The 27631-nt window shown below is 34.2% G+C and overlaps 1 protein-coding gene across 1 annotated transcript in view; it reads left to right on the top strand.

Moving 5' to 3' along the window:
• Positions 1 to 17639: 17639 nt before the first annotated feature.
• FAP (fibroblast activation protein alpha) overlaps positions 17640 to 27631 on the top strand; it is a 93939-nt gene continuing 83947 nt past the window's right edge. The window contains exons 1-2 of the mRNA XM_049772866.1: positions 17640 to 17735; positions 19270 to 19354. Of these exons, the coding sequence (XP_049628823.1) occupies positions 17640 to 17735; positions 19270 to 19354 (181 nt within the window). The remainder of the gene's footprint in view (positions 17736 to 19269; positions 19355 to 27631) is intronic.

Below are 27631 nucleotides of genomic sequence, written 5' to 3'. Positions count from 1 at the left end.
TTTTATGCTTTCACTCTAGAATATGTGTCTGAGCTCTCACTGCCTATGGAGAAGCCTGGACTCACCCTCAGCATGTTATTTTTTAATTTTATTTTTTATTTTTTGGTTTTTGGGCCACACCCAGCATTGCTCAGGGGTTACTCCTGGCTGTCTGCTCAGAAATAGCTCCTGGCAGGCACAGGGGACCATATGGGACACCGGGATTTGAACCAACCACCTTAGGTCCTGGATCGGCTGCTTGCAAGGCAAAAGCCGCTGTGCTATCTCTCCGGACCGAGCATGTTATTTTCTCACTTTTTTTAAATCCCTTTTTCTTCTACCTCCAATTAAAACCTAATTTTTACTTCATTTATTGACTCCTGAAATTCTTTCCTATGAGATAAGACCACAGACCTTAAAGGTCTGAATAAGGTCTAGGACTGACATTGCTTTTCTTGCCAGAACAAAGTCTACAGTGCTAGACCTCCCCAGTCACTTTGTAGACTCCTTTCTTGGGCTGCTGCTTTTCTCTCCCCTCTTCACATAAGTCACTTGGAGGGTCCTTCACTGGCATCATATTTATTCCTAAAATGATTGGGTGGTTCTATAGAATCCACCTGCTCTTGTTTATTTATCTTTTTCTATTGCTTCTATTAAACTTGTCGACTCCTTTTCCTATGATAGTTTATTAGTTTGAGCCTAGAGGAGAAGCCAAATGGAAGAGATACCATGCTGCATCAAAGTTTGTGTCAGTTAGAGGAAAAGCACACTAAGCCAGCTTTCTGTGACTAAGACAACCCCCTTGACTTTCCAGCGTTCACACAGCCTCCCATTCACTCCTCAAATCTCTACCAATTTTGCTTTGTAATTCAAATGGATAATTATATCAATCATCTACTTCAAATGTGACAAATTGGAAGTAATAAAAGGCCCCAATTTTGAGCGTGAATTTCATAAAGCTTTTTTGTCTAGATCTTTATCATTTCTGAAATTTGGTCAAATGATTGCTCTTATAATTATAGTATTATGTTACTAATATCTACAAACATTTTCTTCAAGTTGTTAGTTGAGTTATCAGAGCTGAACATTCCATTGAGTATATTGTGTAGACATTAAAATTTTACTAATTAGAATGTCAAAAGGAAGTAGACAGATTTCACCTAGTTCTCATTTTACTAATCCATAAAACAGATACTTCTCATAAATAGGTGATAATCTTCCCTCAGTTCTCAGGAAAAAATAACTGAATAGCTGCAGTAAAGTGTCGTATTACTAATTCTTCATGTTATAATGAAAGAAACGGCTATTCATGTTGAAAGGCACCCTGAAGCAGTAGCACAAGGATTAAATGACTATTGTTAGATAACAATGGTTAATATCTGAGAGTTTAACAATAAAGTACTTTGCTCTTTAGTGGTCACACCTGGAGGCACTCTCCTTGTGCTTGCTATCTAGCTAGGGCATCACCGGGAACAGCAGGTGGGTTCAATAGTTTATCATTTCACTCATTTATTCATTCATTCGTTCATTCATCCAGACAATTTTTTATTGAGTACTTCTTTTATGTCAAGTATTGTTTCTGCATGCTTGTGCTATATGAAATGAAACAACAACAAAAAGTGAGGATTATATAAGAAAGATAGAAGCAATAATCAACAATATAAAAATACTAAATATTGCTAAGTATTAAGAAGTTGTAAGGCCTATTAACTAAAAAGTAGGAAAATAAAAATGCAGGAAATTGAAAATAAATTTTATTTTTTGTTGTTTTTATATTTCATTTTATTTTTAAATTGATTTCATTTACTTATTTATTTTTGGTTAGGGGACTGAACCCGGCGGCACTCAGGGGACTATATGGGATGCTGGAGATTGAACCCGGATCTGTCTCTGGTCAGCAGCATGCAAGGAAATACCCTACCACTATGCTATGGGCCACACCAGGCAGTACTCAGTGCTTACTCCCAGCTCTGAACTCAGAAATTACTCATGGCAGACACAGGGGACCATGTGGAATGCCAGAGATCAAACCCAGGCCAGCTGTGTGCATGGCAAATTTGCCCTACCATTGTGATATTGCTCCAGCCCCAAAGTGTATAATTTTAAATAAGAATGAGGATTCTTTGAGAAGATGAAATTTGAGTGGAGACCTCAACCCATATTCTTAATATTTTTTCTATTTTCTCATACTTAAGATGCTGCTGTCATTCTCATTATCTGCCATCACTAGACATGTCAGAAATATGATTTATATATAACCTTAAGACTACCTAGATCTCAGGTGAAAGGCCAGTTGCCTTTCAAATGGCCAATTTATCTCTTAAGCCTATGAAGCCTGGCTCTCCTTATTCTAGCAGTAGAAAGGTATCCAAATGAAGTAACATAAGACATGCTGCAAAAAATTCTTTTTCCTCCTCTTCCAAGTCCTTTATATCTTTTTATAAATTGAATTGAATTACTGTAATATACAGACTTAAAAAGGATTTGAGGGTTGAGTTTCAGTTATGAAATATTACAACACCCATCTTTTCCACTAATGTCCCCAGTTTCTCTCCTACAATTTCCCCATCTTTTTCTTTTTCTTCTTTCTTCTTTCTTTCTTTCTTTCTTTCTTTCTTTCTTTCTTTCTTTCTTTCTTTCTTTCTTTCTTTCTTTCTTTCTTTCTTTCTTTCTTTCTTTCTTTCTTTCTTTCTTTCTTTCTTTCTTTCTTTCTTTCTTTCTTTCTTTCTTTCTTTCTTCCTTCCTTCCTTCTCTTTCCTTCTTTCTTTCCTTCTTTCTTTTCTTCTTTCTTTCCTTCTTTCTTTCTTTCTTTCTTTCTTTCTTTCTTTCTTTCTTTCTTTCTTTCTTTCTTTCTTTCTTTCTTTCCTCTTCCTTCCTTCCTCTCCTTCTTTCTTTCTTTCTTTCTTTCTTTCTTTCTTTCTTTCTTTCTTTCTCTTTCTTTCTTTCTTTCTTTCTTTCTTTCTTTCTTTCTTTCTTTCTTTCTTTCTTTCTTTCCTTCTTTCTATCTTTCTTTCTTTCTTTCTTTCTTTCTTTCTTTCTTTCTTTCTTTCTTTCTTTCTTTCTTTCTTTCTTTCTTTCTTTCTTTCTTTCTTTCTTTCTTTCTTTTCTTTCTTTCTCTCCCCTTTTTTTCCTATTAGGCACTGTAGTTCACATACTGATACTAAAAGTGCATCATGGATATAACTTTACTTCCTCTTCGTACACTTTCTTGTCCAGCATGATTATTTCCAACTATATTGTTATATCCTTTACTATCTTAAAATATGCTTCCCAAAGAATTTATGTAACTTCTCCATCAGTCAAACTGCCTGGATTTTCAAGCATTATTCATGCTACACAAGTATAGCATTATTAGCAGTTTTTATTCAAAATATCATTGCAATAAGAAAAAATATGCACATTCATGAAGGGAAATGTTTGCATATGTAATATGTACTGGCAGGTTTGTAGATAGAGGATTCCAGCTTTTCACTAGAGGGCTAGGATCAATTTGGAGTAGAGACTAATAGAGACAGAAACATTCAAATCTTAAGATCTTATTCTTGGCTTCAGTTAATTTGTACAATAAGAACATAAGTATTTTTCACATCCACAACTATGCTCTTGGACATATTAAATGGACTTTAGGTCTAATTGTATTTTATGGAATACCCTAATTTTACATTAAAAGGACTGGCAATGGGCCCGGAGAGATAGCACAGTGGCGTTTGCCTTGCAAGCTGCCGATCCAGGACCAAAGGTGGTTGGTTCAAATCCCGGTGTCCCATATGGTCCCCCGTGCCTGCCAAGAGCTATTTCTAAGCAGACAGCCAGGAGTAACCCCTGAGCACTGCCGGGTGTGGCCCAAAAACCAAAAAAAAAAAAAAAAAAGGGACTGGCAATACAAATATTAGGATGTATTAGGATGTGATATAAGTATAGATAGGTCTGCAATAACAAGAAAGAGCAATGTATCACTAAATCAGTTATAATTGCTAGACATAATTACAAAAATATAGATTGACATTGTTGAAGTACGTTTTAAATAGTTTTATTTAGAAGTGTGTTTCAAACATAGTTTTATTTAGAACTAACTATGCTTTGGCTTCTCTATGAGCTTGCTTAAAAATTCTAGTTAACGTAAGTCCAGCCATGACAGGCCCAGACTGTAACCAGTGAAATAAACAACTTACTAGTCAGGGCGAACTCTGGCAACTGAGTAACTGGACTATAGAGATAAAGATTAAGTTATGACCAGGCCTGTAGCTATCTACGTCCTGTACCAGGATGAAGGACTACAGGCTGGAATGCCTGCCCTTGCATCCAAGGGTAGTTTAAGTTTGAGCAGTGTGAGATGACACAGGTACTCTTATGATTTTGTAACTTAGAGTGGTACTTATAAAATGGGATGCTGTGAAGCCATACATATAAAATAATAGTGGGATAGGAATTAATACTATTTTTTAGCTTCCGTAATAGGCTTGCTGTAACATAAGTTTCTCAGAAACCAGGCCTCTTTGATTATCCCCCCCTCACAAGATGATCATTAGGATAAATCTGTTGCCATGGAAATCCAACCTCCACCTTGTCAGATCAGGACCTTCCCAAGGGCCATCTGGAAGTTATGAGTTATATCTTTATAACTCACCAGGATGTGGGCAAGAGTGACTGGCATCAATAGGGGTCTGGTACTGTTAAGAAAGTGTGCCTTTTTCTACTTGCATTATTGATTACTTTTTAATTGTAATGTTTGTGCAAAACAATGACACATTCATGATTGGACGCCTTATCAGAATATAAAATCCTATAAAAACCCAAGGTTTCTGAAGCTTGGGATTCCACTGACTACCCTGTTTCAACAGAAGATGGTGGGACCCTGGATCTAGAGTCTAGGTAAATAAATCCCATGTATCATTGCATTACTGTGTGGATGTTTGTCTTTCTCTGGGAATATGGGGCGGTGGGTTACTTAGACCCTTAACAACATAAGGATGCTTCATTTTTTCCTATGAATAAACATGCATTTATTTTATTTTTTGATTCCAAGCCATTCCAAATTTCATTAAGGTACCCTGTGTTGTAAGATAAATATTCCGGTGTAAACATTGCTTTCCTTTCTTAACAAGAATGAGATTAGAGCCTTTTATCCACATTAGGCCTTCTCTTGACTCATCCAGGTGATGCTAACTTCACATATGACACCTGAGAGACCTTTTTCAAACCAAATGTGTATCCCCCTCCGTTCTGGCTGAGTCCTGGCAAACTTCACACTAACTTTTATCATCTCAGCAAATCCACCTCCACATCTCAGACTCTGCTTGCTTATATAACTTTACATGAGTTTATATCCTGAACTCTGTGGCCACAGCAGCAGCACTACTCATCACACCACATATTGCAGACACTTATACCTTTAGCACTGAGTGAAGACCGGTAGAGGACAAATGTAATACCCAGAAAAAACTTTCTTCCAGTGCAATAACCAAAAAGATTTATCTTTAGCACAGCAGGTACACAGCAAATACAATGTGGAAGATATATATGCCCACCAACTTCAATGAGTAAAAGTAATAATATGGAAAGTTCTTCTGGTACCAAACATAAATTATCAGAAGAAGACTCCAGTGTCACTTGTAAAGATGTTTAATGACTTCAAATAATATCACAGAAAGTCATCAAAGAGCAAGTATGAGGCCAGAAATAGGAAAATTATAATTAGAAGTGACAGAAATTAAGAATATGGTAGGTGGGCCCGGTGAGATAGCACAGCGGTGTTTGCCTTGCAAGCAGCCGATCCAGGACCAAAGGTGGTTGATTCGAATTCCGGTGTCCCATATGGTCCCCCGTGCCTGCCAGGAGCTATTTCTGAGTAGACAGCCAGGATTAACCCCTGAGCACTGCCGGGTGTGTCCCAAAAATCAAAAAAAAAAAAAAAAAGAATATGGTAGGTGATATTAAAAACCCTAAACAGAATATTTGAAAGGCAGAATAGCAACAGCTGAGTAAAAGACGAGCTACAAAATGAAATACATAAAATTTCTAAAAACACAACAGAATAAAGGGTGGGAATCATAAATAAATAGCATACCAGAAGCCATGGGATAAATTTAAATGGAACAATAAATGAATCAGCAGAATTTCTGCAGAATAGAAAGAAAAAATTGATGAACCAATAGAAACATAGATAAGAATTTACCATAATTAGGGGCTGGAGAGATAGCATGGAGGTAAGACATTTTCCTTGCATGCAGAAGGACGGTGGTTTGAATCCCGGCATCCCATATGGTCTCCCGAGCCTGCCAGGAGCGATTTTTTAAAGCAGGAATAACCCCTGAGTGCTGCCAGGTGTGACCCAAAAACCAAGAAAAAAAAAGTATTTACCATAATTAAAAAGTGTAGACACTCAGTTCCAAGGAGCCAGGATGTCCCAGCAAAAGTAGACATCAAAGGAAAAACTCCAAGGAAATTATAATTAGAATGACAAAAGCTAAAGACATACAAAATATGGAAAGTAGCAAGATTAGAAAAGAAACTCATGCAAATACAAGTCTATATATTTTAAAGCAAATCTATGAAGATAGACTATAAGGCAGAAGAAAAATGTTTGAATATAATAAAACAGAACAACAAAACAAAAGCTATCAAGCAAACAACTGCAACCACAAAATTACAACTTCAATAAAACATCTCACTCAGAAAACTCCAAGCTAGATTAACACTCAGATATGAAGGAATGATGTAAAGTTTAATAGATAAAGAACTGCTTGGAGCAGTCATAGCCATGAATCCAGTTTTGAAGTCCAGCATTGAAAGAGCTTTAAAGACAAGACAGGTTTCTTAGCACTTTTCTATTGAAAGTTCACTGGCATTCACACTTGGTGTTTATGGATACATTCCTTTAAACTAGGAAAGGATTGTTTGATTTGGAGCAATAGTACAGTGGGTAGGGTATTTGCTTTGAATGTGGCCCAGCTAAGTTAAATCCCTGGCATCCCATATGAGCCCCTGAGCCTACCAAGAGTGCAGAGCACAGAGCCATAAATTAGCCCTGAGCACAGCAGGGTTTGGCCCCCAACAAAAACGATTTGCTTATTCATAAATATCTTCTAAGGGATACTTTAGGGTTTTTTTTCTTTTTTTTTGCTTCGATTTGTTTGTTTGTTTGTTTGTTTGTTTTGCTCTTTGGGCCATACCCAGTGATGCTCAGGGGTTACTCCTGGCTATGCGCTCTGAAATCACTCCTGGCTTGGGGGACCATATAGGATGCTGGGGGATCAAACCGCAGTTCGTCCTAGATTAGGGATGCAAGGTAAATGCCCTACTGCTTGTGCCACGGCTCCGGCCTCTGTTTTAGTTTTTGTTTGTTTGTTTGTTTTTTGGGTCACACCCGGCAGCGCTCAGGGGTGACTCGTGGCTCTCTGCTCAGAAATCGCTCCCAGCAGGTTCGGGGGACCATATGGGATGCCGGGATTCAAACCACTGTCCTTCTGCAGGCAAGGTAAACGCCATACCTCTATGCTATCTCTCCGGCCCCTGTTTCAGTTTTTTTAATAATGAATTAGTGTTTAATTTATACTAGATTCTCTATATCTATCAAGATGTAGATCTACAAAAATTTTTATTATAGTTTTCTTATTAATGCAGAAAGAAGTAATACATATAATCTATAAACACTTAATGTTATAATCTTAAAAAATTACCTGTAATATAAAAGTAGAATATTTTCTAAAATAAATTTAATATCTACTCAGGAAAAAGCACTTAAATATAGGTCTATTTAAAATTTTATTTAACATTTTTAAAAATCTCATTCTTACTAATGTACCTAGTAGGATTTTTCTATTTTATATAAATATTTAAAAGCATTAGTATAGACTTATTCATATTAAGTTTATACATTCTTAAAAAATATATATATAGTGTTTGAAATATTCTTATGAATTTATAACAACTTTGTACGGTTTCAGGAGTTGAGCTTTATTTATGTGTATGAAGATGTTAGCACCACCACAATAAAAACAATCTCTCATATATCGATTATAAAGAAATATAACAAGGGAGTATACAAAGGCCAAAGGCATGGGAATTGTAGATCTTGTTCATGGAAATAAGCTTGTCTAATCTGAGTGGAGATTGGTTGGTGATAGATATGGTACTGAAACAATATATGCATTAAAGAACAGTATAATTAACAGTTTTAAATAATAATAATAATATGATTTTTTCTCCAATAATCTTGAAGTACTTTTCTCACCATCAGCTGTTTATAGGGATGAATGTATTTGTGCAGCCTTCCTGCCATTTTAAATTTCCACTAATTTAATAAATAAAATATCATTTGTCATATTGTTTTATTTCTAATTTCAAGAGCAATTCAATATACATATATATTATAATAATATTTTATGTATTTCTATAATTTATAGACTTACCTAAATAGAGTATTTTTACTTTTTACAAGTTTTTTTTCTATTGTATTACAAAGCAATTTCATCAAAGAGGTTGGGGAGTGAAAAGATACTAAACACAAATGTCACCTAAATATGAGGCTACTTTGAGTAGTGGACCTCCTATCATACATCATAAGAATATGCATATTCATTTTATAACTCTAAAGTAATATGGAAAGTCATATGGGTCTATATTTGTAGTAATGAAACTGTTTCCCTCCTTACAATATATTCTCAATGCCATCTGGAGATGACATGAAAAGAACTGTTATGTGTACCTCCAACTCTTACTATGTTCATCACAGAGGAGATATCTAAACTTCCACTTTTGAGAGATGAAGGAATTAATTTTCTTGCCCATCTGTATATGTTTCTTCACCTTTTTAACTATGACTTTCAGTAGGTATAGATTTAATTCATTGATATATAAATAAAAATCATAATAATATAATTTAGGACTACAAAAACATTTTGTTATTGATCGTTAGTGATTTTTTTAAAAAATGTAAAGCAAATAAAATCTAAAGCTCTTTTGTACATGTTGCTTTAATCTAAGTAGTTTGGGAGGATTCTATTTTACTTCTTTGCTAGTCTGATTGTATTGCTAAAGTTTGTTTATAGAGAATGATCTAAGATACCACTTTAAGAGATTATTGATTTCCTCTATTATATTATTGTCCTATTAACCAATATGACTATAAGTAAGAGTCAGGAAAGTAACTGAAACTTAGAAAAGTCACTCAAAAATAGATCTGAAAAGAAGTAACTGAAGACAGACATGTGAGTGCTGAGTTTCTGAAGACAAATTTCTTCCTTTTTGATTCATAGTTACTCTCTGAATGATGGTTTCAATACCTCATTTTGTGAAATACACTCTTAAACTCCTTTCTATAAAGGGATATTTGAAGTATAAGTTTTCTAAATTTTCACTTATCTGAAAACATTGTTTTTGTCCTCATATTTGACTGGTATCTTGCATAGCTGGTTAGATTCTTGTTTGACATGTATTTTCTCTCATAACTTTGAAAATGTTACTTTTGTAGCATTGGACTTAGCAGATGGTAAGATTCTTGTCACTTTAATTCTTGCTTCTTTTGTAGAGATTTATTTTTCTCTTGGGAAGAATTTATAATTTTCCTTTTCTAATCGATATTCTGAAATTTTATGATCACTCATTGGAGGATAAATTTTTGCTCAGGTCGTGGGCTGAATGTTTTGTGGGCATCCAAAACGTATTTCATTTTTTTAGCACTGATAAATTAGCTTTTATTTCTGCTTTGTTACTCAAACTATTATTAAATAGATGTTGAAATTTATGAATTTATATTAGTCTGTTTTATCTTTCCATCTTAATTTCCACTTTCATCTTTATGCCCTGAGAAATTTTCTCAATTTTATTTTTCTTTTCTCTTCTTTTTTCTTTTGTTTTGTTTTTTTTTCTTTGTTTGTTTGTTTTTTGGGCCATACCCGGCAGTGCTCAGGGGTCACTCCTGGCTGTCTGCTCAGAAATAGCTCCTGGCAGGCACTGGGGACCATATGGGACACCGGGATTCGAACCAACCATTGGTCCTGGATTTGCTGCTTGCAAGGCAAACGCTGCTGTGCTATCTCTCCGGGCTCTTCTTCCTTCCTTCCTTTCTTCCTTTCTTCCTTTCTTCCTTCCTTCCTTCCTTCCTTCCTTCCTTCCTTCCTTCCTTCCTTCCTTCCTTCCTTCCTTCCTTCCTTCCTTCCTTCCTTCCTTCCTTCCTTCTTCCTTCCTTCCTTTCTTTCTTTCTTTCTTTCTTTCTTTCTTTCTTTCTTTCTTTCTTTCTTTCTTTCTTTCTTTCTTTCTTTCTTCTTTCTTTCTTCCTTCCTTCCTTCCTTTTTCTTTCTTCTTCTTCTTTCTTTCTTTCTTTCTTTCTTTCTTTCTTTCTTTCTTTCTTTCTTTCTTTCTTTCTTTCTTTCTTTTTCTTTCTTTCTTTCTTTCTTTCTTTCTTTTTCTCTCTTTCTCTCTCTCTTTCTTTTTTCTTTCTTTCTATCCCTCCCTCCTTCCCTCCCTCCCTCCTTCCTTCCTTCCTTCCTTCCTTCCTTCCTTCCTTCCTTCCTTCCTTCCTTCCTTCCTTCCTTCCTTCCTTCCTTCCTTCCTTCCTTCCTTCCTTCCTTCCTTCCTTCCTCTTTTCTCTTTTATTCTTTTTTTTTTGGCTTTTGGATCACACATAGCGCCATTCAGAAATCACTCCTGGTTTGATGGACCATATGGGATGCTGGGGATAGAACCCAAGTTGGTCCTGGGTAAGCTGCATGCATGGCAAACATCCTACCACTGTGCTACCACTCTGTATCAATTTTAGTTTTGAAAACCAATATTGATTTAAACATTTAGAAATTGTATTTTCATGTAAAAAATACTATGCCTCTAATGTTTAAGGAGTTACGTAAGTTTTATGGCTTTAGATTGCCTTGTGTGCTGTTAAGAAATATTATAATGTGTTACAATCTGGGGACTTGAGGGACAAAGTAATTGTACATGGATTCTGTTTTATTTATCTTAATGTTCTTTGGCTGAAAGTTCAAAGTTAAGATATCAGCAAGGGGACTTCTTCTGAGAATTATGTTCTGGGTGAATGTTCTTCCACTGTAACTTTACCTTGTCCTCTTTCTTTGCATCTTTGTTCTCATAATTAAAAATAAAAAAAATAAAAAAAAGAAATTGTATTTTCAAATACATAAGCTGTTTTTTATATTACTTTTCTATAACCTGGTGCTTAACTTGTAGCAATATCTTGTTAAATATTATTGAGGATGCTAATTTAAATTTTTAAAAGTCATATGTTCCAAAAATAATCCACACAGTCTTATTTTTCTTATTTTTCCATTTTCCTTGAATGATATTTTTATCCCGGATGTTTTATGTCTTGGTTCTGATTTTCTTAAAAAAATAAATGATTTTTCTGGGAATATAGTTCAGCAGTAGAGTCTGGCAAATGTGAGACCCTGATTTTAATTGGTGGCACCACCAACATTTTTTTTATTTAAAATATTTTCTTATTTACTTTTTCTTTAAAGCATAAATAAGTATAATAATAGGGAAACTCTTAAAGACTTATAGGCTTTGTTCATGGATGAGAAGTTAGTGAGTCATTAAACTGGAAGACAGATTTTACTAAAATACTGACCCCACTACTAACTCCTAATTTTGATAAAAATCTTTAAAAATTTAATTCCTTATTTATTGCCTGGGATAAATGTCCATCTGCAGGTTGTTCTATCCCCAATGATGAAGAGTCCATATGTGTATGTTCAACTAGTCTTCTTTTATTTCATTTCTTTCTTTCTCCTACCCTCTGTCACCGGTATCTCTCAAATATGGAACTTATCCATACTTCTGTCAGGCTAATTGGTTCCTTCCTAGGTGTGTGCCAAGCAGCTGCTATTTCTGTTCTGCTTCATAGACTGCTGATTTTCTCTCAATTTTCTCTTCTGTTTCTGTATATCTTCTCCCTTTCCTCCCGAGACATTCAAATTAATGGAGCTTCTGAGAACAGAATAATATAAATATATACATATATTTATTACATTTTATGTGTAGATAATATTTTTATTTATATATAAATAATAAAATATAATAAATATGTGTATATATACATAAATATATCCTGGCTGCCATCTTGAACTAAAAATGTCTTGACATAGAATATAGTGATTCAGGGTATATTTTTTTCTTTGTTCTATGTAATTCCACAATTCAGGGAATGATTTAGTTTTAAGAAGACATCCTAAATAACAATCTCTTACTGTTTCACAGAACATTTCTAAGTATCTTTGCTTCTGCTCTCTATAGCTCAACACTTTTATACTTCTCAGAACATTTTTTTTCTTTTTGGGTTATTTGGGCCACACCAGGTGACGCTCAGGGGTTACTCCTGGCTATGCGCTCAGAAATCACTCCTGGCTTGGGGGACCATATGGGACGATGGGGGATCGAACGGCGATTAGTTGTAGGCTAGCACGTGCAATGTAGATGCCTTAGACCTTGCACCATAGCTCCGGCCCCTACTTCTCAAAACTTTTATTGAAATCTTATACTGAACCATGCTTATTTCTGATAGAAAACTCCTTTTCCTTCTCATTCTACTCTCTTAATAACTGTTTGCCCTTAGCATCATATTTAGCTACCCAACCTAAGTTTATATTTTGTTTCTTTTTGTTTGTTTGTTTTGTTTTTTTGAGCCATACCCGGCATTGCTCAGGGATTACTCCTGGCTGTCTTCTCAGAAATAGCTCCTGGCAGGCATGGGAGACCATATGGGACACGGGGATTCAAACCAACCACCTTTGGTCCTGGATCAGCTGCTTGCAAGGCAAACGCTGCTGTGCTATCTCTCCGGGCCCTTGTTTCATTTTCTTTATTTTCACTCATATTATACAAGCCTTCATTTGTACTTATGTATACATTCCTGTAAAAACCCTAGGTGTGGACCTATCAACTTGTGTTCTGCTATAAGATTGTCAAGGGCTCATAACCTATCTCCACCCACTACCCAGTTAGTACACAAATAGTCATAAGTGAAGTCACTTAAAATATTTGTTAATCCATGTCATCATTATTAAAAAATAGTGTAAGACTAGATACAGACACAACACATGTAAAATGCTTAGAAAATATCATACATGAAATGTTTAATAAATAGGGTTGGAGTGTTCGTATAGTAAGTAGCAAGCTTGCTTTTCATGTTTCTGACAAGAGTTTGATGCCCAGCACCACATATGGTGCCCTCAAACCCCACTAGGAGTGATTTCTGAGAGCAGATCTAGGAGTGATTTCTGAGAGCAGATCCAGGAGTAAGACCTGAGCATTACCTGGTATACTCCCCTGCAAAAAAAAAAAAAAAAAAAATCAATAAACACTAGCTAGTGAATAAAATATTTTCCAATGTTTTTTTATTTATTTTTTTTTTCGGGCCACATCCGTTTGATGCTCAGGGGTTACTCCTGGCTAAGCACTCAGAAATTGCCCCTGGCTTGGGGGGACCATATGGGACTCCGGGAGATCGAACCGTGGTCCTTCCTTGGCTAGCGCTTGCAAGGCAGACACCTTACCTCTAACGCCACCTCACCGGCTTTTTTTGTTTAATATTCTCCAATGTTAACTAAATATCAGTGAGTTAATAAAATTAAAGCACAGTATATAATTTATTTAAGCATTCAGTATATATTATTTAATCAGTCTAATTGATTAGCAACTTCTATGGAAAAGAAATATTTTTTATTTTAAAACTATATTGAAAGCTTCAAAGAAATAGGTTATTTCTTTGATTTTTTCTTTTTTCTATTTTTTTTTGTATTAAGTTTGGGGGGCTAAAAATGGCTGTCCTCAGGACATACTTCTGGCTTTGTGCTCAGAAATAACTCCTGGGGCCGGAGAGATAACATGGAGGTAAGGCTTCTGCCTTGCATGTAGAAGGATGGTGGTTCGAATCCTGACATCCCATACAGTTCCCGGAGCCTGCCAGGAGCGATTTCTGAGGGTAGAGCCAGGAGTGGCCCCCAAGCGCTGCCGGATGTGACCCAATTTCCCCGCCAAAAAAGAAAACTCCTGGCAGAGTTTAGGTGATCATAAGGATATGGAAGTTAAAACCAGAATCATCTATGAGTAAGCCTTACCTGTTGTGCTATCGCTCTGACCACTCTGATTTGTTTGTTTGTTTGTTTGTTTGTTTGTTTTTTGAGCCACAATGGGTGACACTCGCGGTTACTTTTGGCTCTGGGCTCAGAAATTTCTCCTGGCTCAGGGAACCATGAGATTCCGGGTTTCAAACCCAGGTTCGTCCTGGGTCAGCAGCATGCAAGGCAAACGCCCCACTACTGTGCTATTGCTCCAGCCCCACTGTGATTTTTTAAAAGTCAAAATTGAAAGTTAATTTTCTGTACCTCAAGGAGAATTAATTTTAATTATTATAAGATAATAAAATGTTAACATTAAATTATAACATCATTAATATAATAGGTAATCACAAATTTTGAGGATGTCGCTTCATATTTTCACTTATTTAAAACTTCAGCAAATAGATGAAACTAAAATATAGCTTACGTAGCATTATTTCCCACTAACGTTTATTAAGTATTAGGAATTTTAAAGATATTAGGACTTTTTTCCCAGTGTTTATATCAGAATATCTTTAGTAATAGGTATTCTGATAAATACCTAATGTAAACAAATTCTGAGAAGACCAATTAACTCCTTTAACTATAATTACTAAACCCTATCTTTAATAACATTTTCACTGTGTTAATAATTTAGGCACTACTTCTGTGGTATGACTTTTAGAGATATCTAATATATTCCAAAGACTGAATATAGTTTATAATTTTAATGAGCCTACCACTAAACCTTAAGATGTCTTGCAAAAAATCAGTACAATAATAGTAATATATATAATTTTAATAAAGTGCACCAAACATATAATGTCACAGTATAACCTTACTAAATCAGTACAATAATAGTAATATATATAATTTTAATAAAGTGCACCAAACATATAATGTCGCAGTATAACCCTACTTTAATAACACAATTCTTAAATATATTTTAAATCTGGAGTCACCTTTATGACATTTCATGAATCAAAATAATGCAATAAAACTGAATTTTATTTAATATGAAGTTCTCTAAAGTTGTGGTCTGCATTTACTAAATTTATAAAATTATGTCTTGGTATAAGTTAAATAAAATAATGTACTGAAGAACTCTGCAGATAATAGTTAACAGAAAATATTTATTAAATATAAAGAATCAAACAGGCATGGCTTTGTAGAGATAAAAATCTACTTTAAAGATTAGATCAAGGCTTATATTGACTGTTCTCTTGTTTTCATCTTTTTATTTTATTATTTTAATTTTTGGCTTTTGGGTCACACCCAGCAGCATTCAGGGGTTACTTCTGGATCTATGCTCAGAAATCACTCCTGGTAGGCTTGGGGGAACCATATAGGATGTTGGGGTTTGAGCCCAGGTCCATACCAGGTCGTCTGAGAGCAAGACAAACTCCCTACCCCTATGCTATCACTTCGGCTCTTAAGTTTTCATATTCTTTGCTTTTCATTTGTCTTTAATTTGCCTAACTTTTGATTAATAAACACATATATTTCTTTATCTCTATTATCAAATAAAGACAATATACTTGTTATACTCTCAGTGTATTATTATTTTAATACTCTAGAAAAGTTTAGTTGAATATTTTTTCTGAAAAAAATGTTAAAAACAAAACACCAAAACCAAACTTTTTGGGCACATTCATTGTGCTTGGGTTTATGCCTGGCTCTTCACTCAAGAATCACTCTGGCAGTGGTCAGGTATCATAGGGGGGTATCAGGAATTAAGCCATGGTCAGCCACATGCAAAATAAATACTTTTTCTGTTGTAATATCACTTTGACCTGTCAAAATTATTTTAGGCAGATACTTAAAGACAAAGACCACTAAATAATTTTAGTAAATTCTGTAAATATTTCTCTTTCTAATCTCTTAAAAAATACTCTAAGAATTTATGCTATACCTGGCTAAGAATTACTGCTATAACTAACTTCCCAACATTGCTTTTCAGAATGTAGACAAATTCCCAGTGAAACTTTAAGGTCCATTTTTTAAAAAGGTTCATTTGGGCATATAGTAATTTTCTCAATTTACCATTCAAATAAATGTTTTGCATTTTATATTATTTGGATAGATCTAAAGTTGCTTTCTTAGAAAAATCTGAGTTCAAAAATATTAAAAGTTGAATGAAATATTGACAAGTTTAGTATATACATTTTAACCTGGATCTATGGAAAAATCAACAGCTAGTCAGGTAATTTTTTACTACTACACACAAACTCAGTTCCTCAGCAAGGTCCAGGAATGGGAAATGGACAAAATAAAACAAAACAACATAAAACAAATACATAAAACAAATTTGGAAGACAAATCTAACATACTTGTATTTGAAAGTAAACTTCTTTAGAACAAGGACTGGAACTTATTTATATTTGTATCCCAACAAAAATGTTGACTGAATATAAACTAAATGTATAAAATAAGAATATTAGCTTGAAAACTGGAGAGATAAGCATGTAGTCTCCAGAACCCACATTAATTCCTTAAACCCCATAAATTTTCCTAAGCCACCAGGAGTAATTCCTTAGTGCAAAACTAGAAATAATCACTTAGCATCACCAGCTGTAATCTTCCCAAAACAAATAAATAAAAAGAATAGTAGGTTGTTCATTTTTTAAGCATTTATATTTTGACTCTAAAATGGTAAAAGATCATTACAGGCCATAAAAGTTGTGGTATTAAAATAATATACCCATTAGTGGATGCTCCTGTTCGCATGAAAATGAGCACACCTGGGCATTTTCTCAAAGGGATGAACAACACATAAACTCATAAGCAAATACTCTTGAGATCTTTGTTCCTGTAGTCAGTCTCATTTTCCTTGGTTCAAATTAGTAAGCATTTTCCAGTAGCCAAAATTTGAATAGCTCAGTTTTCCAAGGAAAAAAAAAGCAGGCAAAACCAAATATACATATTTTAGCCTCATAGTTTTCCCCTCACTGTTTCAACTTATGCAGTTCCAATTAAATCACCCCAATTTCTCCACAAAAAACTGTCAAACCAGTCTCTTATGGACGCTCACAGTTGGCCGCTATCTTAAGTGGTATTCCAGCCAGTCACATGCCAGTTCCTTATAATCGCTAAAGCAAATAGTATCCATGTTAATTATACCCTAATCACTTATAGCAGTTTCTCTTTAGAACATGAAGTTTTCGAAATAAACCACTAAAAAGTACTTGTAGATTTTGGGGCTTTGGCAGGCTGAGACAGAACTTCTGAGAAGATGTGTGAATTTTCCAAAGAAGGAAATCAATCTGAGAGAAACCACACGGGAGGGGTTCTTTTGGACGTGGCTGGAGGCTTTCATCTGGATGTTTGGATCTCACAATTACAGGAAGCTACCTACAAGAAAATGGCAAAACTTGGATATCACTCATTATGATTGCTATAATTTATAGAGTTGGCCCCAACAACTGCAAAGCAAGGGAGTACAGTTAGAAGCTGGGTGGCTGCATCTTTCTGCCAGTAAGTGCTTAATGACTCATTTTCTTCAATACAATTTTCACAAGACTGGAATTCAGGGAGGGATGTCTGGGTAATGTCTGAGAGAAAGTACACAAGCCACTGTCCTGCTCTTTGCTGGAAAAATGTCCCAGGGTAATGGGACGAGTTGAAGAAAGCAAACAACAGAAATCATTACCTCATTACCTTTCAGGAACACTCTCTGAAGGTTACCATGATGTATGCTTTAGTCAGGTTAGAATACTAAAATAATTCAAAGAAAAAAAACATTAATGGAGAAACACAGTTGCATAACAAATGTGTTTAGATTGAACCCAGAGCCATCAAATGATTTGTTGAACCAGCCAGAATATTTAAAAAAAAAATCAAACTGTGTGTGTCTTTTAAATGAAGTATGACCATTTTTACTAATTTTTAGAGTTAACTACTTGAGTTGAAATTAAGCATATTTAGCCAAAATGAAATTATACATAAGCTTAGTTCTCTTTTCAAATGCTTTTCTTTTTTTATTCTTTTCAAATACTTTGAAATTTTATTTTATTTATTTATAATTACTGAATGTTCTATTCTCTCAGAAATTCTGAGAAAAAGGTAAAAATATACATTTTTTTGCCAAGCCATTTCCATTCTTCCAAAAGGTCTGCTGGTAAGTTTTTCTTACTGATCTTTCCATTTTCTTGGCCTATGCATATACACCTAACCCATACTAAATTTCACCAGATGGCATTTTATTTCTTTAAAGTAAAGCAGTCGTGGGTTTAGACAGTTGAATTTTTAAACTTCTGTATTTACTGAAAGTGCATATGGTGCTATATGGACAAAGAAATTTTGCTGAAAGAAAAAATTTTCTGCCTACAGTGCCATTAAATCTCCCAGAGGAAGAAAAAGTGAAATTATATGGTGTATGTCTTTCTAACTCTTTTGTGGCTTTAATTTGTCTTCTCTGCTAAAAATCACAGATACATATATTATTCATACCTTGAAGTATATTATAGTAAATTCTTTTCCTTGCAATAGAAATTCTATACAAAGCGAATGACTTGCCAAACTGATTTGTGAATGATCTCTAGAAGATAATGAAGCATAGATATAAAATTGTTAAAAAACAAAAGTAAAAACCTCTGTATGTCAATGTAAGCAGATGTTGATTTAGAACTTACAAGGATGAGAAGGCTATAAAACCTCCCTTGAGCCACTCACAGTTCATTTCAAGGCCAAGAACGCCCCCAAAATCTGTTTCCAATTTTACAGAAATCTTTTGAAATTTGGCACGGTATTTAAAAGTTCGTGGAAAGAAAAAAAAAATCAAAACTTCTCCTAGCTTCAGATTCCAACTACGAAGACAGACTTGCTTCTTTTCAACGGTTTTCACAAATCCAGTGACCCACGCTCTGAAGTCAGAATTAGCTAACTTTTCAAAACATCTGGAAAAATGAAGGTTAGTATATGTAACTACAGGTATTGCTAATGAATAAGAACTGGTTGAATTGAGTGAGATTAGAACTTTCTATTGTTTACAAAATGAAGATTTGTACAAAAGTATTTGCTTCCTGGATTGAGCTGGGATGGAGAAATTGTTCTAAATATACTGTAGAAACTTTTGTCCTTGTGGAGCTGGATAAAGTCCAGCAATTATAGCCAGATCAGTGGAAAACAATTGAAAGCTTTGTGGGGAGGAAAAATTGGGATTTAGGTGCAAACAAAATCTTGCCACTTCTACTCTTTAGCAGAAACTGTGTATATGTCTAATTTTCTTTATTATATATAGACATGGCTAAAAATTGTATTTGGAGTTGCTACTTCTGCTGCCTTCGCTCTCTTGGTGATATGCATTGTTTTAGGTCCTTCAAGAGGTAAGAATTTTTCTTAATTTTTTTTTTCTGTTTGGAAAAGTTTAGAAATGCTCCAAATTCACAGTCACAAATGATTGAACGTGTTCTAATGTGCTTATTTTCCAAAGTCTGTTATTTCTAAGAAGACTCACAGATACATCAGCTCACAGATATGCTGTTGTGTAACCAGAAGTACAATGGACATTTTGTTTGTTGTTATTTTTTGTGGGGGCACACCTGGCAGTGCTCGGAGTTACTTCTGTCTCTGCACTCAGAAATCACTCCTGGAAGGCTCAGGGGACCATGTGGGATGCCGGGAATTGAATCCAGGTCTGTCTCGGGTCTGACACTCTGGCCCAAGCATATAGAATTTATCACTCTGGCCCAAGTATATGGAATTTAAGGCATGAGTAGAAAGTCATTTACAGTGTAATTTCAGAGATAAAAAAACTCAAAACTAGTCTTGTGAACCCCTAACTCCCCCCAAAATATATTCTAAATTACAAACTTTGACAGGACTTCAAGATACCTTATTTTTAACTAGCATTGCTCTCTTTTTCATTAGTGGTGTTCTATTGGAAAGTAAAATTGCTTAAGTGTAGAAAAGTTAAAGAAGTTAAGGAGTTTTGTTTTTAAAATTGGGTCTTTTAAACAAATTTTGGAGGAAATCAAGAATATTAATCTTGAGAAAATAGGTATAAAAAAGTAAAATTATTTTAGATACAACAGTAATAAAAATAAGGGTACTAACTATGATTATTTAAGCATTATGACCAAGCTAAACCTTTCAAAAAGTGAGATTAATATTGATTTTGCATTGCTGAAATCAGAAGTTATTATACAGTGACATGGGGTAATTTGAATTTAAATTAACTTTGTCTATAAATCATTCACTGACATTGATAAGAGGAATAGATTTCTGTGAAAATATTTTTAATTAATTAAAAAATATTTAAATGTTTATAAGCTTATGAGGCTAGAGCAATAATAGCACAGCAGTAGGACATTTGCCTTTATACAACCCCAGGCGCACCCCAGTTCAATTCCCAGCATCTCATGCAGTCCCCTTAGCCTGCTGGGAGCGATTTCTGAGCAGAGAGCCAGAAGTAATCCCTGAGCACCACCAGGTGTGACCCCAAAACAAAACAAAACAAATAATATGTTTATAAGATTTTTCATAATATAGTTGAGTTATTTTTCTTCACTATTGCAAAGTTGTTCATGATTGACTTTCAGTCATACAATGTACAACACCTTTCACAGTGCAAATTTTCTGCTACCAATTTCCCAGTTTTCCTTTATCCTCCTCCATGCCTGCCTCAAGGGCAGATATATTTTTGTTCTTGTTCTTGTTTTTGTTCTTTCTTCTTCCTCTTTTTCGTTCTTCTTTCTTCTTCTTCATATTGCTCTTCTTGTTCTTGTTCTTTTTCTTCCTCCTCCTCCTCCTCTCCTCTTCTTCTTTCTTCTTCTCTCTCCTCCACCATCTTTTTCTTTCTTTGTTTACCCACTGTAGTTTGCTATATTGCTGCTGAAAGGAGCTTATCAAGTTATCTCCTTTTAACATCCAATTCTTGTTCAAAATTATCATTTTCAATTATCATTGGCATAGTGGTCCCTTATCTACCCTAACTGTACTTCCTGGTTATATACCATAGACTGCTTCTCCTCGTCCTTGTCTCTATTGTCTCTGGATACTATTAGCATACTATCTTAAAGTTCTTACATTCCACAAATGAATATGATCATTCTATGTCAATTTCTCTCCCTCTCACTCATTTCACTTAGCATAATATTCTCCATATATATCCATGTAAAAGCAAATTTTATGACTTCATTTTTCCTAATAGTTGTGTAGTGTTCTATTGTGTAGATGTACCCATTTCTTTAGCTATGTATCTGTTCTTGAGCACTTGATTGTTTCCATGTTCTGGCTATTGTGAATAGTGCTATAATGAACATAGAAATGCAGAGGGCTTTTCTGTGTTGTATTTTTTTAGCTCTTAGGATTCCTAGGAGTGGTATTGCTGAATCATAATGAAACTTAATTTCTAAATTTTGAGGAATATCTACATTGTTTTCAAAATGCTGTACCAGTTGGCATTCTCTTAAGCAGTGACTGAGAGTCAACCATTTTCCCACATCTGCACCTGCTCTGGTTGTTCTTGCTCTTTGTGATATGTGCCAGTCTCTTTGTTTTCATGTGCCTTTGGCCATTTGTATTTCTTCTTTGTGGAAATAAATATCTGTTCATTTTTTTCTCTCCCATTTTTTGTAATGTTATATGCTTTTTCTTTTTAAACTCTACCAGCACCATATATATCATAGATATTAACACCTTATCAGATAGGTTTTGAATGAATACTTTATCTCATTCTTTGGTGAGTCTTTATATTCTGGTCACCATTTACTTTGAGGTGCAGAAGCTTTTTAATTTATTGTAGTCCCATTTGTTTATCTTTGCTTCCAGTTTCTTGGTCAGTGGTGTTTTGTCCTATAAGAGGCCTTTGGTTTCATGGAATATTGTGAAACTATTTTTAAGAGAAATTCAAGTTTTAAAACAGGAACAACTATTCCTTCTTGAATTTATAGAAAGAAAAAAGTTTCCAATAACCATCATCACACTCTTGAGAGAGTTAAGATAATGAGTGTCTTTGATTAAAAGTTGTCTGGGGAAAGTAACTGTCTGTCTCAAATATAGGCAAGGGTTGCGAAGGAATGGGGAGGCATTGGTTGGTGGGAATGATGCACTGGTGAAGGGGGGTGTTCTGTTTAGGACTGAAATCCAACTATAATCATGCTTGTAATCATGGGGCTTAAATATTTTTTTATATTTAAAAAAAAGTTGTCTGAGGAGCTAATCAGTGGATAGAGCACTTGCTTTGACAAGACTAAACTTTGTTGTTACCCTATATCATTGAGTCCCTGGAAGGTGGGTTCCTAAATGTGAATCCAAGAATAAGTTCTGAGGATTTGCCAGATGTGTCTCTGAAAACAAAACAAAACAAAAATCAATTAAATTAAATGTTTTTACTCAAGTAGTCATCATAGGAAATATTTGGAAGCTGACCATCACAATATTTACTTTATAGTTTAATCTTATTTTTATTATGTGTTACATATAAAATTAATGCTATGCTATAATTGCTAGAAAATATAGCATAATTGGTACACAATCTCTGGAAGATGTTTCTAAAAATTTCTACCAATAAATAAATAATTAAATGTTTGATAAAATGAAGATAATTGCTAAAGAATGCTTGAATTGTGACTAATATTTTGTTTAAAGTATAAAATATAGAAAAAAACATTTTGAAAAATTTCAAATATCTCAGGGATTTTATCAGAAGTTAAAATGAAAAGCAATTTTATTATTAATTTTCAAATATCTTTCCATTCTTTAATACACAAAATTAGTTTGCTAATGGGTATTTTGTGTATGCATGTTTTTGATATTTTTTTGCTTTGGGGACACACATGGCAGGGCTGAGAACTTGTTCCTGGCTCTGCACTCAGGAAAGCACTTTTGGCAGTGCTTAGGAGACCATATAGGTTGCCGAGGATTGAACGTGGGTTGGCTATATGCACGGCAAGCACTCTGCCCACAGTACTATCTTTCAAACCCCTGTGTTTATACTATTTTAATTTGAAGTATTTTTTCATTGTCTAGGTGCCTCCATGATTTGTAGGATATATTTCCCTTTATTAGCATTTGCCAAATGATAAATTAAATCCCTTGACCTATTAAATGGTAATCTATTTAAATCTAGTTCTTGATTTAAAAAAATACACCAGAACTTGATCTCTGTTAAATAATTACTATAATAACAAATGTGCCTCAGCCTTATTTTAAACTTGCCTTCATATCCACAGGCAAGGACAGTTTGATATTGTTCTTTGGAACTTGAGACATGATTCCAACTAAAATGTACACTAGTATTTAGAAAAATACATTATTTTTATTTTACTATTCATTGACTTAATATTTGTTTACTATATATACTTACTATTTTTGACAAAAATATAAACACTTATAAATAATACATAGACATGCACACAGAATTTTTATTATTGTTTATAACCTCAGTTTGTATCATTTTCTGAAGTTCAGACATGTATGGTATATGTTTAAATTTTACATAAGATCTCTATAGTACTTAAAGTAAAGTATCTTTTCAAACAATAAGACAATTATAAGAGCAAAGTAATTTGTTACTGTGCCCTCCAAAGCAGGGCAAAGGAGACCTGGATGCTCATCTCTTAATATTTGGCAATTTGGGCCTGAAGTTCAAATGCAGTCAGTGATACAGTATTGTTCAGTCTTTCATGTTCCAGGGATTATTACTCATCCCACAATTTGGTGCTTGGTGATTTCCAAGGTGACACTTGGCAGTTAGTGTGATAGCATGTGCCAGGAATCTAACCTGTGTTAGCTGCATGCAAGGCCTGTGACTTAATCTTTGTTGGCTTCTAAAGTAGTTTTTTTTTGAGTGAAATAACCAAATTAATATTTAGATGAAATTTAATTTTACTACTAAGTTAGAAGTAGAAAAGTCACCAGAAACCTAAAAAAAACATCTCATATATAGATATATATATATTTTATTATAAACATATAGGATAGTTAGTCTTCCTATAATACAATTCTTTCTATTATAAATATGTTAAAACTTTCTCAGAATATTGCTTAAATACTTAGTATAAGATATATGAATTTACCTATTTTCTAAACAGGATTAGAGTAGAAATCCTTCTTTACTCCAGTCAGAGTCCTGATGGTTGGCTTGCCTTTATTCTTCCACACCCCACTCTGCAACCATCTCCTATATAGAGCCTCAGGTCCATGGTTACACTTACATCCCCCAGGGTCTGAAAGAACAAGACAAGAGAGTAAATGGATGAAGTGAAAGATTAGAGATTTCAAAACTAAGTAAATTCCTTCTTCTACACTTCATCAGCAATCCCAATACTTCTCTTTCCCTTAGATGCCTTTGCATATTTTACTTGAGGTTTATTTGCCAACACAGTCTTTCTTTGAGTCACTTCAAGATCCAGTGGAAAAAAACCCAGTGATTTATTTATTTGTATATTAATGATGAATACAGTCCCACTAACCTTCTTCACCATAATTGTGTTAGTTAGGAAAATAGAAGGTGCAGCAACCCCAATTTCTCTGAAAGGCAGAAGTAAACCTATGTTTTATGCATAGTCATGATCACCAATTCAGGAAGAATTTCTCATCATGTCTAAATAAAAAAATAAAAAGAAAAAATGAGTGTCCAAGAATTCTGAGTCGGAGTTTAAAAAACATGGGAGTAATTGATCAAAATACTAGGTAAACATAGGAAAATGTAGTGGGGAAATGAGCAAAGTTTATTTTAGTTCATTAACGTAACAATAAAAATTGGGCAACTTTCTAAAAAAACTTCAAAATGTTTACATTTTAATTTTTTTTATAATGAAATCCTTATGGGTTTCTACTCTTTTAAGTCTTTTCTCCTGGATTTTATTCGTTTTCCTTGATGTGATTGTGTTTTCTGCCTCATTACTTTTCTCTCTCTCTTCTTTTATTTATATTTTGGCTGCAGCCATCAGTGCTTAAGGGATATTCCCAAGCTCCAAACTTGTTTTCATTAATAATACAGGAACAGTGAGGAAGCTAGAATCAAACTTGGGTATCCTGCAAACAAATCATTAACTCAACCTATTGAACTTTGTTGCTTTTGACTTTTTCTATAAGGTTATTTCCAAGCATCTCCCATGTCATCACTTTGAGAAAAGAGACAAGTTTGAGAATAGAAACTGTGTTCTTAAACTTCTTAATTAGCCAAACTCCAAGAAAATAGTTATTTCAGTTGATGTATTAGGGTGTGGAAGAAGGAAAACATTAGAATTAGGAAAGTAAATGAGGGTCAAGTATTTCACAGGTAATGTTTGTTTTTGTTTTAATATTTGTATTTCTTTATTCCTGAATTTTTATGGAGGGAAAAGGAAGAAACGTTTACTTTCTCCTTGAATTCTATGTAGTTTAGTGTTTCACATAGTGATAAAGAAGCACTAAATATTAGCTATTATTTTGAGAAACAATAATTATTTACTAAATAAGGGCTAGACTTTTATTATTCTTTATCCTATCACATGCATGTAAATGTGAAAATTAAGTCTTGGCATATTTTTGTGAGGTATGATATATTTCAAATTTCATAGATAGGATGTAATATCTCTAGTTTTGGTTGACATTCTGTTTCTGTCCCTCTCCTTCTGCCTGACTTTGTTTTAGCTCTATCCATGTAGCAGCCAAATGGGATGACTTTTTTTTTCCTTTGTGACTTCTTTATATATCTTGGGTATTAGCTTTTGTCCCATTTATTCTGTGCAATATTTTTTCATTCCATATGATTAGTTGTTAACTTTAGATGGTCAATGTATTCTCTAGTTTTCACAAAGACTTTGTAATTTATTTTTCACAAGCTTTTATATTCATAATATAGGCCAGATTCTTGTGAACCTAGAACTGAAAGATTCACTTGGGATCAAAATAACGGTCTGAGTATGAAAAAAGCCTCAATTAGCATCCCATAAGGATACCATACTCCCTGTTATTTGTCACAGTATTGATTTCTGAGCACCTTACAAATGACAGGCATTGGTCAAGTGTTTGAACTTGTTATGAAAGTCTCTAGACTTAGAAAAGGAGAATGTGTTATTAAACAAATCAGCAAAATATCTCAAATTTGCAATACTTTATAGAGGGAGGTTGTGTTAGACCTCTAGGAGTGTCATAATAGAATCCAACTTGGTGGCTTAAATCACAGAAATTATTTTCTAGTTGCAGTGGAAGCTTTAAGGACAATATCAAAGTGAAGTCAGGTTTGGTGTCTCTAGAGACCTCCTTCCTTTGATGTGCAGATGGCTGACATTTTTGCTGTCCTCACATGACATCTTCCTGGCCTCTTTCTATTAGGTTACTAGATTAATTTCTGTTCATAGAACTTTGTGTTACCTCTTATAAACTTTATCTTCAATATATATATATATATATATATATATATAAACTAAAAATTAGTGCTTTTATCTGTGAATTGAATGTGGTGGTGAGGGATGGGGACACAATATGGTCTATAATAAGGTCAGTGAAGGCTTCTTTGAGATGATAGTTGTGTCAAGACATTTAGGGAAAGTGGAAACACTTAATGGGTGATAAATGCTCAATGCAAAGGAAGGAGGTACAAATCCCCTAACACAGGTAAACTTTGGGGAAATTTATTTGAAAAAAGAAATTTTAATATCTGTGAGTCCAAAATTATGTGGCTAAGCTAACTTAGAAAAATGCACATATAGACATTGGAGAGATAGCACAATGAACTGGAGGTTTAGGTTTTATTTAAATGAGAAATATTTTTTAAATTGTATTTTAAACAGAAATTCATTGTTATGACTAATATTGTTGCTGTTATCACTACTATTATAACCTCAATATTAACTTTTTGTGAGGTAAGATATCTGTGGAATATAATCATCTTCAAAGAGAATTTGAATATGGGTTTTTTTTTTTTTTTGGTTATTTTTTTTGGGTCACACTTGGCAGCGCTCACGGGCCACTCCTGGCTCTACACTCAGAAATTGCCCCCGGCAGGCTCCAGGGACCATATGGGATCCTGGGATTCAAACCACCGTCCTTCTGCATGCAAGGCAAATGCCTTACCTCCATGCTATCTCTCTGGCCCTCAATGCTTTTATGGTTTGAAATTTTCCCAGTGTCAACATTCAGAACTGTGAAACACTCCCTTAAACATCTTAAGACTTTTAAGCTTATTTATTTACTGTTCTTTTGGAAGAAATATGTGAAGTCTCAAGGACTGAGGAAAAGGTTCAAAGAGTTCATGGATGTAATAGAGCTTTTGAATTGAGTGTAAATAAATCAAGCTTGAATATTATATTTCTCTAATTTTCACTTGGATTTTAAAATCACAGAAGATGAATCTTGGCAAACTCTCTTTGAGTTTAGCCAAATTCTAAATAATTTAGAAAATAATCCAAGTCTTTAGATGATTCCCATAATGCCAAAGTTTACCTGTCTCTGATTTCCAAAGTGAATTGTGTTACAACTTATACAAGAATATCTTGTCATAGATATACCTTGAGAAAAACATGTTTAAAAGCTCAAGTCATGAATACAGATTCAGAGCTAAAAGTTTTTAAGAACCAGAGATGACTGAACTAAGTCTTAAAATATCTTAGTAATACAATAGGCTCAAACCAATATCCTTCCTATAGGATAGGCAGTTAAATAAAATACCA

The sequence above is a fragment of the Suncus etruscus genome, chromosome 5, assembly GCF_024139225.1.
Source record: "Suncus etruscus isolate mSunEtr1 chromosome 5, mSunEtr1.pri.cur, whole genome shotgun sequence".
In the NCBI taxonomy this organism is placed as follows: domain Eukaryota; kingdom Metazoa; phylum Chordata; class Mammalia; order Eulipotyphla; family Soricidae; genus Suncus; species Suncus etruscus.
The sequence above is the reverse complement of the archived record's forward strand: the minus strand, read 5'-3'. Positions and strand labels throughout refer to the sequence as shown.